A 19,504-nucleotide genomic window follows, 5' to 3' on the forward strand; every position below is an offset into this window, starting at 1 on the left:
TGTTTGTTTTTTAAGATTTATTTATTTTAGTTCATGTGTATGAATGTTCTGCCTGCATGTATATATGTACACATGCATGTGCCTGGCACCCATGGAAGTCAGAAGAGGGCACAAGATCCCCCAGAAGTGGAGTCACAGATGATTGTGAGCTGCCATGTGGGTGTGAGAATCAAACCTTGGTCTTCAACAAGAGCAACACGTCTTTTGAACCACGAGCCAGCACCACATAACCCAGCTGTAGGGATGAATGCCTAAGACCCCAGGATTTGGGAAGGCAGGGGAGTCAGGAGCTCAAAGTCATTCCTGGGTATATAAGGAGTTTGAGGCTAGCCTGGGCTATATGAGACCTTGTCTCAAACAAACAAAGAGAAAGAAACAATCAATAAGTACATGGCAGAGTTTCTAACTGTAATCCTAGGCTGTGTTTACCGTGCAGCCTAGCCAGTGTTAAAATGCTGTCCTGTGAATTTCAATGTGCTATCGTGCACACACCTTCAATCCCAGCACTCAAGAGGCAGAGGCAGGAGGATGTCTGTGAGTTCAAGGCCAGCCTGGTCTATAGAGTTGGGCCAAGACAGCCAGCGCTACACAGAGAAACCATGTCTCGAAAAACCACACACATACAAAAAAAGTTTATATGATGCAATTTCTACTATGAAGATGAAATGGTTTACTAACAAAAGCTGATAAGAGTGCCATCATGAAGTTCTGTTAGAATATACCCTGTATCATCAGATTGCACAAGCATATATATACATATTTTTTTTCTATCAAATTTGTTACCTGGTTTTCTCTGAGCTTATTCATGACCTCCGTGAGGGCTGGATAGCCTCCTTCATACCTCCAGAGGTGGACTGGAATGCATTTGAAAAGACAGTTAGTGTCAAGGCACTCTTACCTTGACAATATCGATGCATGCCATGTGAACACAGCGCAGCATGGCAGTGCATCATGTGTACACCACTCAAACACAATACAGCATGCTAGTACATCATGTATGTACCACTCAAACATAGTACAGCATGGTAGTGCATCATGTTTACACCATTTGAACATAGTGCAGTATTGTATTGAGCCTCGCATCCACCATGTGAACATGGTACAACGTTGTAGTTATATTACAAGGTTTCCATAACAGATTCAAACATTTTTTAAAAAGTAATTTTACCACTTAACCCCTGAAACCAGAATGAGACTTGAAAAGGATTGTAAAAACAAGCATTAAATGATGAAATAACTTAAATGACTACAAAGCAGCCCCAGGAAAAGGTATTTATCCCAAAGACTTCTGCTTCCTACCAGCTTGATCCTGCTCGCCATACCACGTGTTCCACGTCCCCACCAAGGTACAAGGGTAGTGCTTGTCTTCATGGATCTTTGGTAGCACTTCTTGACTTAAAGAGAAGAGACAGCAACGCTGGTTAAACAGGGCGGAGAGTTCCCCAAAGACAGCACGGGAGCATCAGCTGGAATGTAACCGCTTACTGTGCGTTCTAGCCACAGCTTCCACAGCGTGCATGCTTTGTTTTATATTTACTAATTTTACACATGTGTCTTATCTACATGTATGTCTGTGTACCATGTGTGTGCATGGTACTCACAGAAGCCAGAAGAGAGCATCAGATCCCATGGAAATAGAAACATGGATGTTGTAAACCACATGTGGGTGCTAGCACTTGAACCCAAGTCTTGTGCAAGAGTGACAGTCCTCTAAACCTCTGGGCCATCTCTCCAGCCCTCACAGCACATTTGTGAGATGGTGTCCGGAAATGAAGTGTTGGTCACACACTGCTATATATCAGCACCCAACTTATCAACGGCTTAGGTTTTAACCCCAGGTTATCTACGAGGGTTCAAGCAACTCCTGCTCACTGATAAAGGGATTTACAAAGGACCAAAGATCCCCGAGTCCAGGAGCTAGGGCTCTATTATCTGCTACCGCAGGAGACAGAAGGAAAAAGCTACTTAGGGCTGTGATGTTTACAAGAGTTCTGTTGGTCCCCCAAAAGAACAAGAGACAGGAATTACATACAAGACCATGGAAGAAATCAGAAAGTAGGGAGAAGCAATCAAGACAGCTGAGCAATAGGCAGCCCAGAGGAGGGAGGCAGTGGGAGTAGGCCACAGTGGAGTGGAAAATAATCCAGACACAGTGGTGTGGAGCAAGCCAGTCTTCAGTCCCTAAGGTCACCAGTGTGGTATAACAACAAGGAAAAGTCCAAATGAGATACACACTTGAGGTATCAATAGGTCCCACAAACTCATCCAGCTAGAGGGGTCTCTGGGGTATCAGGACGAATGCACCAAGTTAGGATCATCACAACCAGGACTGGTGCCTGAGCCTCGGTGAGTCATGGCCACGTGTGCCTCTTAGCAGGTGGCATACCTGAGCGTAACTCCACAGAAACGTTCCTACGGTGTAGAGACGCTCTCATGTAGCTGAAAATGACCTTAAAGTTGGGAGACTGCTTCTTCAACAGAACACAGAACAAATGAACAAATGATACCTGTGTTTTCAAGATTCTCTGAAGTTATGAAGCTTAAAAATATCAAGCCAGGTGTGGTGGCACACGCTTTTAATCCCAGCACTGGGAGACAGAGGTAGGCGAATCTCTGTGAGTTCAAGGCCAGCCTGGTCTACATAGAAACCTGTCTAGAAAAAACAAAAAACAAACAAACAAAACCAACAAATACCCCAAAACCAAACCAAACCAAACAACCACAACCAAAACTAAAAAACAAACCAACAAAACCAAAAAACAAAAAGCAAAACCAACCAACCAATCAAAAAATACAAAAGAATAAAGAAATGCTACTTGTTCAACTTAGCTGCTGACTGCACATTGTGATTACCATAGGCTGGTGACAAGCACTGCATGTTGCTTAGTTTTGTTTTGTTTTACATAGGATTTTGCTGTGTAGCCCTAGCCAGCCTGGGACTTGCTACGTAAACCACATAGGCTTCTAACACAGTGATCTTCCTGCCTCTGACCGCCACCTTCCTTCGCACCAGTGTCTGGATTATAGTCGAGTGCTACCACTTAATTCTGTCATTGCTTTTGAGACAAAGTCTTATTACTACACATTCCTGGCTGGCCTTGAACTCACAATTCTGCCTCAGGTTCTGGAATTCTGGAATCATAGGTGTGCACCACCAAGGATAGCCCGTGTGCGTTTCTTGAGAAGTGATATTTACTTTTGTGTTTAAACTTAAGATCTGCTATTAAATGTGCCTGATCTATAACCCAGGGCTGCTCAGAAATAATGCAAATCTGGGATGGGGAAGGATGGATTCAGGGTGAGGTTCTTTTTGTGCCGGGATGTGAGCAGGAAGTAAACAAACGTGCAGTGGCACTACTGGGAGGAGTGACATCGGTATGGATGACCAAGGTGGGGTCCAGAAGTGTCCTGGGGACTGGGGGGGGGTGAGGTGGGCTATGGAGGGGACTGGGGGGCCATGGTGGGCTATGGAGGGGACTGGGGACTGGGGGGGTGAGGTGGGCTATGGAGGGTGCAGGTCTGGGAGAGGGCCCTAGGTCTCTCATCTACACAGACTCACAGACAGAATCAGTTGGTTCTCGGTGTGGGGCCCTAAACTTGCTCTGACAAGCCTTATCTAAGCGGAGGCTATGAGGCAGGTGGTGGTCACACACTGAGAGCTGGGTGCGTGGGTGGAGCCTCCTAGTGGGGCCTCTAAAGGCAGTTAATTTTTGGGAACAGGCACTGCTGAAAGTTTTAAAGAAAAAAAGAACAAAATGAAAAAAATTCAAAATAAGCCAAAATGAGGGGAAAAAACAGAACTCAAGCAGATGGTTCTGCCATACTTTGGGGTAACAGGTTGCTAGGGAGATGAGGGACATGTCGCTCCATCCCAGGAGGGCAGCCAGAAAGGAAGTTAACTTGGGGATGGGGTAGATTGAGAAAGAGATGGAGGAGGAAAGTACAGGGAACCCTAATATAAGGCAGGTGAAGAATGCCAGCCCGCAGTGCCTGATCTCCAAGAAGGGTTAAGTATAACATGGCAGGGACAGAAGGGGAGCGGATGTTTTGGGGTGTTGAGTCTGAAGTGAGTACAAGCTGCCCAAACACGTATAAGACATACAGCCAGGAGTCCTCGATAGGAAACAAACAGTATAAGAAAGCTGGCCAGGGAAGTGTAAGCACAGAGAAAATGGCTTCTTGTGAGGGAAAAAAATAAGAGATAAACATCTTCGGGTTTGGCCATGTTTGTTTATTTACGTTAAAGATTTATTATTGTTTTGAGACAGGGTTTTACTGGCTGTAACTTTCTCTTTAGACAAAGCTAGCCTCAACTTAAGTGATCTGCCTGCCTCTGTCTCCCAAGCGCTGGGGTTGAAGCCACATGCCGCCACATGCAGTGCGACGTGGGGGCGTGCAGTGCTCGTAGGGGTCAGAGAGGGTGCTGAACTGGTGGAGGCTTGCCCGAGAATGCCCCCCACAGGCTCAGATATTTGAATGCTCGGTTCCCAGTTGGTGGCACTGTTTGGGAAGGATGAGGAGGCGTGGTCTTGTTGGAGGAGGTGCATCATGGGGGGGGTGGACTTTGAAGCTTCAAAAGCCCATGCCACTCCCAGTTAGCTCCTGCTTGTAAAGCAGAATGTAAGCTAGCGGCTACTGCTCTACCAGCTGCCTGCCTGCCTGCCCGCCTGCTGTCCTCCCAACCATGATGGCCACAGATTCGCCCTCTGAAACGGTAAGCCCCCAATAAAATGCTGCTTCTATAAGTTACGCTGGTCAGGGCATCAAAGCACAGGAATAGAAAAGTAACTAAGACAGCTGTTATCCCTCATGTGGGTGCTGGGGACTGAACCCCGGGCCCTCTGCAAGAGCAACACGCACTCTTAACCCCTGAGCCACCCCTCTTGCTCCTTTATTTTTAATTTATTGGAAAAAAAAATAGCCAGACAGGTGTTACTATGTAGCCTTGGTTGGCCTGGAACTCACTATGTAGACCTAGCTGGACTTTTCTTCACAGAGCACTCTGGCATTAAAGGCGTGCACCACCACATCTAGCTAGCTTTTTTTTTTTTTTTTTGGAAGGTTTAGAAAGAGTTTCCCATTGCAGCCCAAGCTGCCCTCCAGCCTGGGACTCACTGTGGAGTCAGGAATGACTCTGAACGCCCACACTGTCTGTCTTCACCTTCCATGAGGCGGCGTACAAGCCTTCTCACCAAGCCCGCCCCACTTCCTCACACAGGACGTCACTGTGGTAGTTTACTTAGGGAAAACCAATGGAGGTCATGCTTCTGAAACGTCTAAATGCTGACACCCCGGGCCGGCCACAGAGGGGAGGTCTTTATGCGCCGGCAGCCAGGCCGGCTAAGGTCACAGGTGGATCAAACGGTCTTGCAGGGTCCTGGTGAGTATGCTCTGTGAATACTTAAACCCAAAGTGCCATTGGCAGTACTGTCCTGTCCCTCCCCCATCCCATCCTTTTAACATTCAGCTTTCAGGGAGATCGAGGATTTCTCCTCTGCTATTAAGTGTTAGCTGAGCCAACACGTATGAAAACCATACATCAGGACCCCCCCCCCCCAAAGGAAATGATAGTTTGAGATACACACCAAATTTTGTTGTATGCGTCCAGGCATTCCGGCTTAACGTTGTGAACTGAAACAGAAGAAAATGCAATGATAAGCTTATGGACAGACAGACAGACGGGAGCCAACCGAGAGGACAGAGGGCCGCTACTCACACTGTAACTTGTACAGACTGCTTGTCTCCTTCTTGGCTAGGAGATTAGAGTGGGCATCTTTTCTTGGATCGACCTTTCTGACAAATAAGGACTTTAGCCAGCTGTCTTCCCGAGCTCTGTGACCTGAGGATGTCACTCTCCTATGGAAGAATAAAAACAGTGTTCTGAGCAGGGCGGTGGCGCACGCCTTTAATCCCAGTACTCGGGAGTTCGAAGCCAGCCTGGTCTACAAAGTGAGTTCAGGACAGCCAGGGCTGTTACATAGAGAAACCCTGTCTCAAAAAACAAAACAAACAAAACCAAAAACCAGTGTTCTGAATCTCTTCTTAAGTGTAGAGACCTCTGTGTTCTTAAATTCTGTCATACTTCTGGAAGCATGTTGATTTACATAAGTCCCTATGTCTCCCCCCCCAGTGGGGGTGGGGTGGGGGAGGTAACATGATAACATGACAAGGCACAAACATAAATACATGAAATCCACTATTAGAGCAATATAAATAAAAAACAAAATGAAACTCACTTTGTACATAACTTTTAAAAAACCCAACTGGTTAGAAAATGGTTCTAGGGCCTTTGGCTCAGCAGGCAGGGGGCCAGCCATAGGCCTGGTGAGCACCTGGTACCAGGTGGCAGCAGAAGCTGACTGGTGGCTGCCTCCTAACCTCCGTTCATACACACAAAAGAAATAAAGTTGTTTTAAAGCTGGGGACAGTGTAGCACGCCTGTAATTACACACTCAGGAAACAGAGGCAGGGAGATCAGGAGTGTAAATTGAGCCTTGGTGTCTGTTAGGTTGAAGGTTGATCTGGGCTACAAAAGACCAAGAGACCCAAAAGAAAAAAGAAAAACCCAAAAAGAAGCCGGGCAGTGGTGGCCCACGCCTTTATCCCAGCCCTTTGGAGGCAGAGGCCGGAGTGGTCTACAGAGTGAGTTCCAGGACAGCCAAAGCTACACAGAGAAACCCTGTCTTGAGAAACCAATTAACCAACCAACCAACCAACAAACAAAAAACCCAAAATAAATTTAAAACGTAATTTAAAAGACGGGCAATTCTTAGGCACCAATGACATACTAACATGCTGAAATTTCTGAGATATATTCAGAGAGAAATGTAGTGTACCATATACACAAAATCTGAGAATGTGGGTTGGGTGGGAAATAATATTTTCCCATTTGTGATAAATGTGTGTATATATACCTGTGTGTGTGTGTTTGTCTGTTCACATGTCCACATTCACATGTGGAAGTCAAAAGACAACCTTGGTTGCCATTCCTGAGGTTCTGTGGTTCCCACACCTTTTTTTTGTTGTTGTTGTTTGGTTTTGTTATTTTCAGTACTAGCACTTGATTTAGGGCCTCAAAAATATTAGGCAACTGGTCTTGACCCACGGCCTGCTTAAAATTTCTTTTCTTTCTTTTCTTTTCTTTTTTCTTTTTTCCTTGAGATAGGGTCTCACTGTGTAGCTCTAGCTGCCCTTGAACTCAGAGATCTTCCTGCCTCTGCCTCTCAGGTACTGGGATTAAAGGCGTGAGCCACCACTCCCCAGTATGCAGCTGGCCTTTTTATGTGAATTTTGGTGATTTAATTCAGGTCTCCAGGACTGGGTAGCAAGTGCTTTTACCCACTGAGCCATTTTGCTGGCCCTTATTCTTGTACTTAAAAAAAAAGATTTATTTATTTATTATGCATATAGTGTACAATTAATTGCAGGCCAGAAGAGGGCACCAGATCACATTATAGATGGTTGTGAGCCACCATATGGCTGCTGGGAATTGAACTCAGGTCCTCTGGAAGAGCAGACAGTGCTCTTAACCTCTGAGCCATCTCTCCGGCCCCTCTTGTACATTTTTAAGTGCAAAGATGTACATGCTCCCAGGAAACATACTCCAAGTGCTTAGACTAGCATCTGAAGTGTTGGGAAAGGCTTAACAAACGGCCACTCCACGGTTCAGAGCATGAACTGCTTCTGCAGAGGATCCGAGCTCAGCTCCCAGCAGCCACATGAGGCAGCTCTCAATCACCTGGAACTCAGCTCTGGCCTCTGTGGACACTGCACTCACATATACATATCCACACAAGACACGGAACTAAAAATGGTAAACAAAAGATATTGTCACTCTTAACCCTCCGTAGGCCAAGGCTTAGAGATGGAAAGTTCGAGGCCAGCATGGTCTACAGAGTGAGTTCTAGGACAGCCAGGGGTATGCAAAGAACCCCTATCTCAAACAAACAAAATCATAAAAGAAAAAAACACAACGGCAGCAACAACAACAGAACCCCCCGCCCCCAAAAAAAGCCCACCCGCTCAAACCAGACTGGCCTTTCTAGGTGCTTCTGGAAGCCTTATCCCCACTAGACCTCCCAGCTCCAGTCTTGGTTTGAGTACTTTCTCCAGGCTCTAGAGATGGAGGGAGGCGCCCTCGTTTTGACCCCTAGCCACTTGGTCAGGGTCCACTTGCAGGGACACTGTCTAGTAGTTATATGTCACACTTTGCCGTTAAGCCTTGTGCTTCCTGCCCTGTAGCACGAAGAGCTCAGGAGTGCCCAGCACTTGGCTGCCCAGGCCTCTCAGTCCCACGATCAGCAGGGGCCTGCGTGCCCTTGAAAACGGCAGGTCACAGATCTGTCTACCCAGCTTCTTTTCTCCACAGAGCTTGGTTTTTTTTTGTTGTTGTTATTCTTTTGGTTTTGTTTTTGTTTTTAAGCAGGAGAGAGGGAAGGCATCATGGTATACATCTAGTAGTCCAGCACTTGGGAGGCTGAGGCAGGAGGATTACCCATTTTGAAGCACCCCCTAGTCCATATAGCAAGTTTCAGGCCAGCCTGATCAATGCAGTAAGAACCTATCTTACAAAAAAAAATAAAATAAGTTTTACAGACAGGGTCTTACTGTGCACCCCAGGTTGGCGTCAAGCTCTCAATCCTCCTGCCTCAGTATGCTAAGTGCTAAGATTACAGGTGTCTACCACCGCACACTGCTTCTTCAACATACCACCCTTTGGAAATATATATATATTTCTTTTTTTTTTTCTTACACTATGATGAAGTAAATGGCGAACAGATGAGCAATAGAGCTGGAGAGATGGCTCGGTGGTCAAGAGGACTCGCTCTGCAATCCTGAGGCCCGGGAGTTTGTATCCTAGAATCCAAACGAGGTGGGCACTGCCTACATATGCCTGTGACCGCCGCTCCCGGAGAAGTGGGGGGGACAGACCTCGCCTGCTAGGGTTTCCTAGCTTCCAGCCCAGCTAAGATGCAAACCCTGTGTCCAGGAAGGGACTCTGCCTGAGAACAAGAGGGAAGGGCGAGGACACTGGGCACCCTGTTCTGGGTTTCTGGAGACAGGGTTTCTCTGTGTAGTCCTGGCTGGCCTCAAACTCAGAGACCCACCTGTCTTTGCCTTCCGAGTTCTGGGATTAAAGGCGTGCGACACTACACCCAGCTGAGTTTATTATTTTTATTTTTATTTATTTATTTACTTATTTAATGCTTTTAAGATTAAAATTTGTTTCATGGGTATAAGTGTTTTGCCCACGTGTGTGTATGTGTCCCATAAATGTGCCCGGTGCCTGAAAGGGCTCGAAAGGGTTCAGGTGCCAGGGGGTAGAGTTATGGATGGCTGTGAGCACCATGTGGGAGCTGGGAAGCAGTCCTGGGTCCTCTGCAAGAGCAACAAGTGGTTCTCACTGCTGGGCCATCCCTCCGGGCCGTTTTCTCCATCAGTGTGACTCCTGGTAGAAGTTGCTCATACTCCCGTGGGTGGTCCACAGCCACGTGCATACAGGCAGCGTTAACTGGGCACACGGACTGGTGATATGAGAGAAGGCATGCTGTTGGGAGGAGGATGTGACCACAGGGCCTCCCTCAGAAGAGTGGGAAGGATGGATATATAATCAAAGCACACTGGATCCAAGTACCAAATTCTCAGCATCCACATGGCAGTTCACAACCGCAACTCTAGTCTCTGGGAACACTGTCTCCTGGCCTCCCTGGGCAGCAGGCACAGACACACATGCATACAAAACCCACCCATAATTTAAGAATAACTTAAGAATTGCGTTAATTTTGTTTGTTTAAATAAGTTGTAAGAGTTGTAGTAAAAATTATGGGCTGGGCCATGGTGGCGCATGCCTTTCATCCCAGCACTTGGGAGGCAGAGGCAGGCGGATCTCTGAGTTTGAGGTCAGCCTGGACTATAGAGTGAGTTCCAGGACAGCCAAGGCTACACAGTGAAACCTTGTTTCAAAACAAAACAAAACAAAACAAAACAAAAAACAATAAAAACAAAAACCCAAAGAAAGCAATAACAACAAAAAGCTCAAAAAGACCAATCAACCAACAACAAAATAAAAATTATGACCAATTAAGAACATAGTACCTAGAGCTTAGTTGAGCCAGAAAAACTGCCTTACATTTGAGACCAGCCTGGTCTACATGGTGAGCTCTACACCAGGCTTGCCTACAGTGTGAGTCTTCCACCCCTTCCTCCTCCTCCTCCTCCTCCTCCACCACCATCACCACCACCACTATAGCTAACCAAAGTACAAAGAAAATGTTAAAAAAACAAAAACAAAAACCCCAAAACTACTCTCCTAGAAATCTCACTTAAAACCAAAGCAATTACTATACATTTGTTTTCTCTCCCATAATCCATATTTATTGAGCACTTCACAGTATATGTGTTTTCTATTTTTAGATCTAGTCTCATAGAGCCCAGAATGACCTGAAATTCACTACGTAGCTGGGGTTAGATTTGAACTCTTGATCTTTTGGTCTCTGCCTCCTCGGTTCTCAGATTACAGGCATGTGCCGCCAAGTGCTACTCTAATTGTTTTTAATGTGTCCTTCAGAAAAGCAGAGAAGCATGCATATTACATGAACAGATATGACTATTTCGTTTTTATTGCATTTAATACTTTATATATGTGAATCTAATAAAGGATTGTTTGCAGGCTAAATATAGAGTGGAAAAACCCAATGATGCCACTCTCCTTTTCCTTAGTGCTTAAGGGTATTAAAAGTTCATAAACACACAGTACTTTCCATGAGCTGATTGATGTCATTTGCCTACGTCACCTCATTAGAGCCTCAAAATGACAGCGAGGTAGGTCTTGCGAAAGACTGGCTCAGAGAGACTAAATGCTGAGCTCAGAAGTGGCAAAAACCAAACAACCTTCATCCCCATGGATGGGGATGGCTTTCAAACTTACATCTCTGGCTAAACGTGTGAGCCTGGCTTTGCATGTCAAACACTGAAATCCTGCTTGAGTGTCAGGTATCCGCTGACCAAAGCTGATATGATGTGCCTAGCCCTGGGCACAGGATGCGTGATCTAACTCACTGTCTAAGCCAAATATGGAGAGAGCTGTGCTAACGGCTGCCAGACGGATAAGATCCAGGCAAGGCCTGGGCTCTTACTGACAACCACAGACACACGGACACTCACATTTGCTCACTCACACACACACATAGGCACAGGCATGCACATACAGATAAACACGCATGCACACAGAGGCACAGACATGCAGACACAGATACACAGGCGCACACAGACACATGCACACACACAGACACAAACACACTGACACAGACACACACACACACAGGTTGGAGGGCTCCCACTTTCTATCAAACATTGCACTTGAGAATAAGTATTGTGTGCTAGGCTCTGTTGATATCAAGTTCCCCCAGCTGCTAAGTCAGTCCAATCTCTTGTGGGAAAACAGCCAGAATGACCGCAGATACCAAAGCGGACACACACTGCCAGCACTCAGGGGAATGAATCATCAGCTTGGGCTCAAGAGGAGCAAGAGACTCCAGGGGCGATGCTGCAACTCTGCCCTGGAGGCCAAGCAGGACAGATGGACGAGGCAGGTGGTGAATCTAGCTGGAGAGAACAAGGTGTCCAAGGACACAGGGTCGTGGAAGTGGACGGCACGGCACACTTCTGCAAGGTGGACAGCTCAGTAACGGAGGAGACCGGAGCGAGAAGACAGAGGCAGGGGGCTGTAACAGAGATCAATGTGGGCAGGTGGCCACAGCCTTTCCAGACAAGCGTGAACCCGTGGGGCTGGGGGCGGGGTATAGCTTAATGGTTAGTATGAGTGAGGCCTGGGTTCTAGAGGCCCTGGTACTGGAGAAAAAGTCTGGCAGATCTCTGAGTTTGAGGCTACGTATCAAGTTCCTGGCCAGCCAGGGCTATACTGTGAAACCCTGCCTCAAAACAAAACAAAACAAAACACAAACCCAGCAGCAACAAAAAACATAACCCCCCCCCAAAAAAAATCCTCAAAACCCCCAAAACTGGAGGTGGAAACAGTCCTGACCAAGAGAGAGGCAGTGCTAAGGTTTAGTTGGAGTGAAATGAGGAAGGAAAGTATATTTACCATTCAGACCACCTCAGCAGAAGCACAGGGGGCCTCCCCCACTTGACCCTCAAATATTTGCTAACGGCATGATGTGTGTTAGGGGTTGGGACAGCGTGAAAGGACAGACCTAGGGAAGAATAAACACAGCCCTGACCTCCAAGAGTTGAGTCTGCAGGGGGGAGCAGGGAAACGAGATCACAGACACCGGTGAGGTAAGCGCTCTGGGGCAGAGGCCTGGGTCTCTGCTGTCCTGGAGACAAGGTACCTGAGGCTAAACAGAGCCTGTTGAGCTAAGGATCTAGACCAGGTGTCCTCAATTTCCCTCTACCCTGTCAGACACGTCCCTAAGGGTGTGGTGACCTCCAACCATAAGATCATTCGTGTTGCTACTTTCATAACGGTAATTTTGCTGCTTTTATGAATGGCAATGTAAAATATCTGATATGTGGCGCATGAGGGGGTCAAGACCCACAGGTTGAGAACCACTTGTACTAGGGCGCCCCACATGTCCTCCTCCAGATTTGTTTCTGAAACTCATGTTGCAAGGTCACCCCAACACCCTTGTAGGCAAATCTTGTTTATTTTTCTTTTTTCTTTTTCTTTTTCCGGTCATCTTTCTTAGCCTTTTAGCCAGTACCAGGTCAGCTGACCAGTCTGATAAATATTCCCTCTGAGATAATGATGGTTTTGGCTTCTCTAGACTTCCGTGCTGGTCCAACCTTCTCTCCTAGACATCAGCCTGTCCCTGCCGGCACATACTAGAAGCTTCTCAGCTTCTGCACTAGCTACATTCTCGCCTCAAAAAACGATTTCATCCATTGCTGTGCCTTTAAAGCAAAACAAACAAAACAGCAAGCCAGGCGGTGGTGGCGTACACCTTTAATGCCAGTACTCAGGAGTTTGAGGCCAGCCTGATCTACAGAGCAAGCTCCAGCAGAGCCTGGGCTACACAGAGACATCCTGTCTCAAAAAAAAAAAAAGCCACACCCCCAAAACAAACAAACAAAACCCCAACAACAACAAAAAACAAAACTCAGTAAAACCACAAACAGTATAATGAAATCCAGGTGTCTATCAACAGTCCTACTGGTTGACAATCCCCACCCGCTGCCTGTAGCCCAGATATTTGGTTTTTCCATTTGAACAGCCCTCACCTCACGCACCCGGCTCTGGAGCCCCTCCACCTCTCTGAATTGCTCTCAGAGAGGATTGGCAGCAAGGGACAGAGGAGGGTGAGAGTGTCTTTAAGGAATCACAGGGTAGGGGGGGCTGTTGGCTCCAGCAGGAAGTAAGGGTACCTGACAGTCCAAATCTCCAATTTACCAGCTTTGCAACTTTGAGCATTAGGTCTTGAGTGAGAGCACCTTGGGCTTTGGCTGCCCGGTTTCCCAATGAACAAAATACAAAGTTTAGGGGCTCCGGAATGCTTGCTCAGTAACAACAGGCGTGAAAGTAAGTTATTTCTTCATTCAACTTGGAAACATATTGCAGGCGATTTAAATAATCTCTACCTACAAGTTGCATCTGTCCTAGAAAAGGCGCTAATTAGGCTTGACATACAAGGGTTCACACTTTCCCTAGAGATACGTCTCTTGCCCATTCCATCTTCTGAAATACACACCCCACGACTTAAGATTGCTACTAAAATAAACAAGCCACATTACACAACATTCCCACAGGACTGGAGAGATGGCTCAGTGGTTAACACCACTTGTTTCCCTCTTAGAGGACCAGAGTTCCATTCCTAACATCCATGGTAGCTCACAACCATCTCTGTAACTATAGTCCCAGAGGATTGGATGCCTTCTTCTGACACCTGTAGGCACCAGGCATGCATGTGGTGCACATACATATATATGCAGGTTAAAAACACTCATACACATACATACACTCCCCCCCACACCCCAAAATCTTTTTTTGTTTGTTTGTTTTTGTTTTTTGAGACAGGGTCTCTCTGTGTCAGCCTTGGCTGTCCTGGAGTCGCTTTGTAGACCAGGCTGGTCTCAGACTCACAGAGATCCCCCTGCCTCTGCCTCCCCAGTGCTGGGATTAAAGGCGTGTGCCACCAACGTCTGGCCTGTACCCCAAAATCTTTTTTTAAAAAATTGGTGAGATGGCTTAAAGAGTTAAAGAGTAAAGGAACTAGCTACTAAGTCTGATGAACTACATTCAATTTCCCAGACCCATATGGTGGAAGAAAACCAATTACACGCATGTGTGCACAGGTGCGAGAGAATTAAAAGAAAACTAACAATTTTTAAAAAGGCAACATTTCAATTAGCCAATGCTGGGCTTGGTAGTGCACATCTGCCATAGAGTACTCAGGAGACTGAGGTAGGAGGTTTGCAGAAAGTTCAAGACCAGCCAGGGATACATGTAGCGATACTTTGTCTCCAAAAAATAAATAGGGGTTGGAGAGACGGCTCAAGGGTGAAGAGCACTTGCTGCTCTTGTAGAGGACTCAGGTTCAATTTCAGGCCCCACATGGCGGCTCACAACCTTCTGTTAACTCCAGTTCCGGAGAATCCAAAACCTTCAAGCCGCCACGGGCACCAGCCACTTATGTGGCACGCATGCATGCATGCAGGCAAACACTTAGACACATATTAAACTAAACCCTAAAAACTGTTCAAAAGCAACACATCATACAAAGGAAGGGGGGGAAAAAACCAACCTGTGGGTAAATTAGGAATGGCCTTGGGTTACTTAAATATGGAAATGTCAAGGTGACAGATTCACACAGCTGGCCACAGAGAATCCACGGCGGTTTAGGAAAAGAAAAAAGTTTGGGCAGCGAACTCCTGCATCTACTCCAGCTGGCCACCGTCGATGACTGTTTATTATTTATTATTTTTTTCGATCCACTCCGCTTTCAAATGTTATAAGTCAAGGACCTCGGGGTGCAGCTTCACCGGGGGAAGGGAGGGAAGGATGGGGGGGTTATGTGTGTTTGGGGGTTGGGGGGGGGAACCTGCCATCATGTCACTTCTTCACAACCCGGGACGAGGCATCGCTACTGCGGAGGGCGCAGTGATCGGAGGCTGCGGGCCGGGCCCCGGGCGTCCCTGGCAAGGGCGGCGGGCAGGACCGTGACCTTGAGCCCCACGGGTCCCCGGAAGGCGCTCCAGCCATGCCAAGCCCTCGCTCGCAGGGACTCCGAGGCCGGCCTCCCCGACGTCCCACAGCCCGCCCCGGGGACCCTGCGCCCTTCGCCCCACGGCGGCCCCTCCCCGGCCGGCCGGGCCCCGGAAAGGGCGGCGCTGCTCACCGGAGCCCGGGCAGGAAGCTGCCGGGGGCGGCTGGCCGCAGCAGGCCTCCTCGCGCGAGCAGCACTCGCGCCGCCATCTTGCTCCGGAGCCTGAAGCTCCGACCGCCTGGGTGTTGCTGACGCCGCCGCCGCCGCCGCCGCCGCCACCGCGACCCCTCCCCCGGCCCGGCCGACCAGGCTGGGGCGGGGCAGGGCGCTAGGCCGCTGTAGTGCGGGGGCGCGGCCGCTAGGGGGAGGCGGCGTGCTACCGCGGCAGCGCGCGGTGATGCCGCCAGGGGGCGCGCCGACCTGCTGCTTGAAGACAAATTGTTAAAATGAGCGACCGGGAGCTCCCTGCCCAGAAATGGATGTGTGGAAGGAACCTGGCCAGCGCCCGAATGTACACGGGGAGATCCACGAGAAAAGAGTAGATTTGTGGGTGGGAGAATACAGAGACTAATTTTATGATTGAGGGTCACCACAACACGAGGGACGGTATTAAGGGGGTAGCAGCATTAGGAAGGTTGACAACCACTGGCATTGGGGAAAATGTATTCTGTAAGGATTATAAAAGCGTTTACAGAGCCGAGTGTGGTGGTGCACACCTTTAATCCCAGCGCTCGAGAGGCAGAGGCAGGTAGATCTCTGAGTTCGAGGCCAGCCTGGTCTACAAAGCGAGTCCAGGACAGTCAAGGCTACACAGAGAAACCCTGTCGCGAAAAAACAAACAACAAACAAACAAACAAACAAAACCGGGTGTGGTGGCACACGCCTTTAATCCCAGCACTTGGGAGGCAGAGGCAGGCGGATCGCTGTGAGTTCGAGGCCAGCCTGGTCTACAAAGTGAATCCAGGACAGCCAAAATAACATAGAGAAACTCTGTCTCGGAAAAAAAACCAAAAAAAGGGGGCTGGAGAGATAGCTCAGTGGTTAGGAGCACTGACTGCTCCTCTAGAGGCCCTGAGTTCAATTCCCAGAAACCACATGGTGGCTCACAACCATCTATAAAGTGATCTGATGTATACTGTATACATAATAAATAAAATCTTTTAAAAAAAAAACAAAAAAGTTACAAATAGAACCACGAACACTTCAGCAAGACAGTAGTTACCTCCAGAGGCCAGGGGCAGGCTGTAGAGGCCAAGAGGAAAGCACTCTCCAGCTTCTGTGGCTGCCTGCGTGGTTCCGGTAGGGGTGGGGTGGAAATTGATTCTCTACCATCTGTAATCTTGAAGCTCAAAAGGTACGGCCCTCTTTTTCTTTTCTTCTTCTCCTCCTCCTCCTCCTCCTTTTTTTTTTTTTTTGAGGCAGGGCTTCTCCGTGTATCAGCCTTGGCTGCCCTAGACTCGTTTTTGTAGACCAGGCTAGCCTCAAACTCACAGAGATCCGCCTGCCTCTGCCTCCTGAGTGCTGGGATTAAAGATGTGTGCCACCACGCATGCCCAGTTTGTGGCTTTCTTAATTTTCCCTTTTGCTTTTATGTGATTTGGTGTTTTGCCTGCAGGGACATTTGTGTGAGGATGTGGGACCCCTGGACGTAGAGTTATTGACAGTTGTGAGCTGCTGCGCGTAAAGTGCTGAGAATTGATTCTGGGTCCTCTGGACGACCAGCTCTTAACCGCGGAGCCATCGCTCCAGCCTCGTGGGTGCAGGTTTCTAACAAGTCGAGTTTGAACAAAATCGGGGGGCTGGTCTTACGGAGGGGTGGTTCAGATAGGGAGAGGCACTTGCTCCTTCGACTGTGGAGGAGGTTAATGGAGTTTGGTACAGCTGAAACCCCAACTATGGAGGGCAGATGGGAGGCTCGCTGCGGCAGGGCATCTTCAAGAGCGGGCAGGCGGGCGAGCCCCGGCTTTCTTATACAAATCCTCCGTTTTCTCAATTTACTTGAGACGGGGTCTTTCTGTGGTGATCTCTTTATCGCTCTTGATGGGGCATTGAGCCTGCGAGGATGAAGCCTAAAAAAATGAGGTGGACCAAAGTCTCACGCACTAGTTAGTCTTTATTCAGAGCGTCAGACAATTTATCCTCCAAGGGTTAAGAAGCACGCGAGTAAGGTGTTCTATGGGAAGGACAAGCCGCACGCGGCAAAAAGAGGTTTCCCCACAGAGGCGTATGATAACAACAGCAAGCAATAACGAGTAATCTGAAGTATACCCATACCTAGCCACTCCAGCTGGGAGGAGAAAGCGCCTTCCAGGAACTATTTCGTGTTTTGAAGAAACTGAGGCTGCATGACTTGTTTTCTTGGAGTTTTTTAACAAACATTCAGAATTCCTCTGGCGCCGCTCCATTCTTGGACTGTGTTCAATAGTAACTCTCTTACCTTACGCTTCTGGGTGCCGAGATGACATACAGGAGCCATCAGACCCAGTTTATTTATTTGTATTTACTTAAACATGGCTATGCAGACCAGGATGGCCTCAAACTCTTAATTCTCCTGCCTCCAGCTCCAGAGTGCTGGGATCACAGGTATGCCTTAGCCCGCTTGACGTGACTCAATTTTACGTTAAGAGTTTCAAATGTGGTGACATTATGTCTGTAATAGCAGCACTCAGGGAGGCAGAGGCAGACGGTTCGCTGTGAGTTCGAGGCCAGCCTGGTCTATAAAGCAAGTCCAGGACAGCCAAGGCTACACAGAAAAACCCTGTCTTGAAAAATAAAACAAAGCCGGGTGGTGGTGATGCCTTTAATGCCAGCACTTGGGAGGCAGAGGCAGGTGGTTCGCTGTGAGTTCAAGGCCAGCCTGGTCTACAAAGCAAGTCCAGGACAGCCAAGGCTACACAGAGAAACCCTATCTTGAAAAACTAAAACAAAAACCAACCGAACAAAAAAAGAAAAACAAAAAAGACTTTCAAATCTGTTTTTTGGAATGCAAGCTTGGTATTTATGGGTTTCATTGCCTTGTCTGTTTTTTGTGTTACTTAGCATTAGGCCACGTGTGCTGTATTTTTTGCTCTCTTCATCACCATTTTGTCTTGGAGTTTCATTAGTTTATTAGTGCTGTGTTCACCTCCCCCTCCCCTGACCCCCAGTTATTGGTGACTGTATTTAGGACCTTGTATATGCTAGGCAAGTGCTCTACCAATGAGCTGTGTCTCTTCAATCTGCTTTTGAAATAGGTCCTACCAAATTGCCTAGGCTTGTCTTGACCTTGTAATTCTCTACCTCAGTCATCTGACTGCTGGATTACAAGTGTATATAACACCACTCAAGGGGTGGGGGTGGGGCTGGGGTGCTGGTGGGTCTCAACCTGTGGGTTGCAACCCCTCTGCACTCCAAGGACGCTCAGAATTCCCTGAAGATCATTGAAAACCACATATGTCTGATGTGTTCCGGCTTTAGGAACCGAGACACCAGTCCCCTAGCCCCCTCCCCAAGCAGGTCTGCCCACATGCAGACACGCCCATATGTGAGTATCTGGAACTGTATTAAAGGGTCAGAGCATTAGGAGGATTGAGAATCACTGGTAGGGGTTCCGTTCTGTTCCTTTTTCTTTTCTTTTTAAAAAGATTTTATTTAATTATTTATCATATATGAGTGTTTTGCATGCATGTATACCTGTATGCCAGAAAAGGGGATTATATCACATTACAGATGGTTGTGAGCCACCATATGGTTGCCGGGAACTGAACTCAGGCCCTCTGGAAGAGCAGGCAGTGCTTTTAACCACTCAGCCATCTCTCCAGCCCCCTTTTTTCTTTTTGTTTTGTGGGTTTTATTTATTTATTTATTTTTTTGAGACAGTGTTCCTCCTCCGTGTACTCTTGGCTGTCTTGGACTCCTTTTGTCGACCAGGTGGCCTCGAACTCACAGAGATCTGCCTGCATTTGCCACTGCACCCAGTTTTTTTGTTTGTTTGTTTTTTGTTTTTTGAGACAAGGTCTCCCTATGTAGCCTTGGCTGGCCTGGAACTCAACTATGTAGACCAGGCTAGCCTCTGTCTCCGCCTGAGTGCTGAGATTAAAGGTGTGCACTACCAGGTACCCATATTCCTCATTACAAGAGTCTTTCAGAGCCAGGCATGGTGGCACATGCCTGTAATCCCAGCACTTGGGAGGCAGAGGCAGGTGGATCTCTGTGAGTTCAAGGCCAGCTGGTCTACAAAGTGAGTCCAGGACAGCCCAGGCTACACAGAGAAACCTTGTCTCAAAAAACAAATTGAATCAAGA

The 19,504-nt window shown here is 47.7% G+C and overlaps 1 protein-coding gene and 1 long non-coding RNA gene across 3 annotated transcripts in view; one reads left to right on the forward strand and one right to left on the reverse strand.

The window, feature by feature from the left end:
• The window catches only part of NIPSNAP2 (nipsnap homolog 2), a 31,327-nt gene extending 15,796 nt beyond the window's left edge, over positions 1-15,531 (reverse strand). The window contains exons 1-5 of one of the 2 annotated variants that reach the window (XM_084762575.1): positions 15,354-15,522; positions 5,717-5,856; positions 5,586-5,631; positions 1,300-1,394; positions 784-854 (exon numbers count right to left, since the gene is read on the reverse strand). In XM_084762575.1, the coding sequence (XP_084618701.1) occupies positions 784-854; positions 1,300-1,394; positions 5,586-5,631; positions 5,717-5,856; positions 15,354-15,430 (429 nt within the window). In that variant the 5' untranslated portion in view covers positions 15,431-15,522. Of the gene's footprint in view, positions 1-783; positions 855-1,299; positions 1,395-5,585; positions 5,632-5,716; positions 5,857-15,353 lie in introns of both variants that reach the window. The other variant, XM_084762576.1, reaches the window with a different exon arrangement.
• Positions 1-19,504, forward strand: part of LOC311586517 — a 45,564-nt gene that overhangs the window by 20,859 nt on the left and 5,201 nt on the right. The window lies entirely within an intron of this gene.

Source organism: Acomys minous (assembly GCF_964271855.1).
Source record: "Acomys minous genome assembly, chromosome: 16".
Lineage (NCBI taxonomy): Eukaryota > Metazoa > Chordata > Mammalia > Rodentia > Muridae > Acomys > Acomys minous.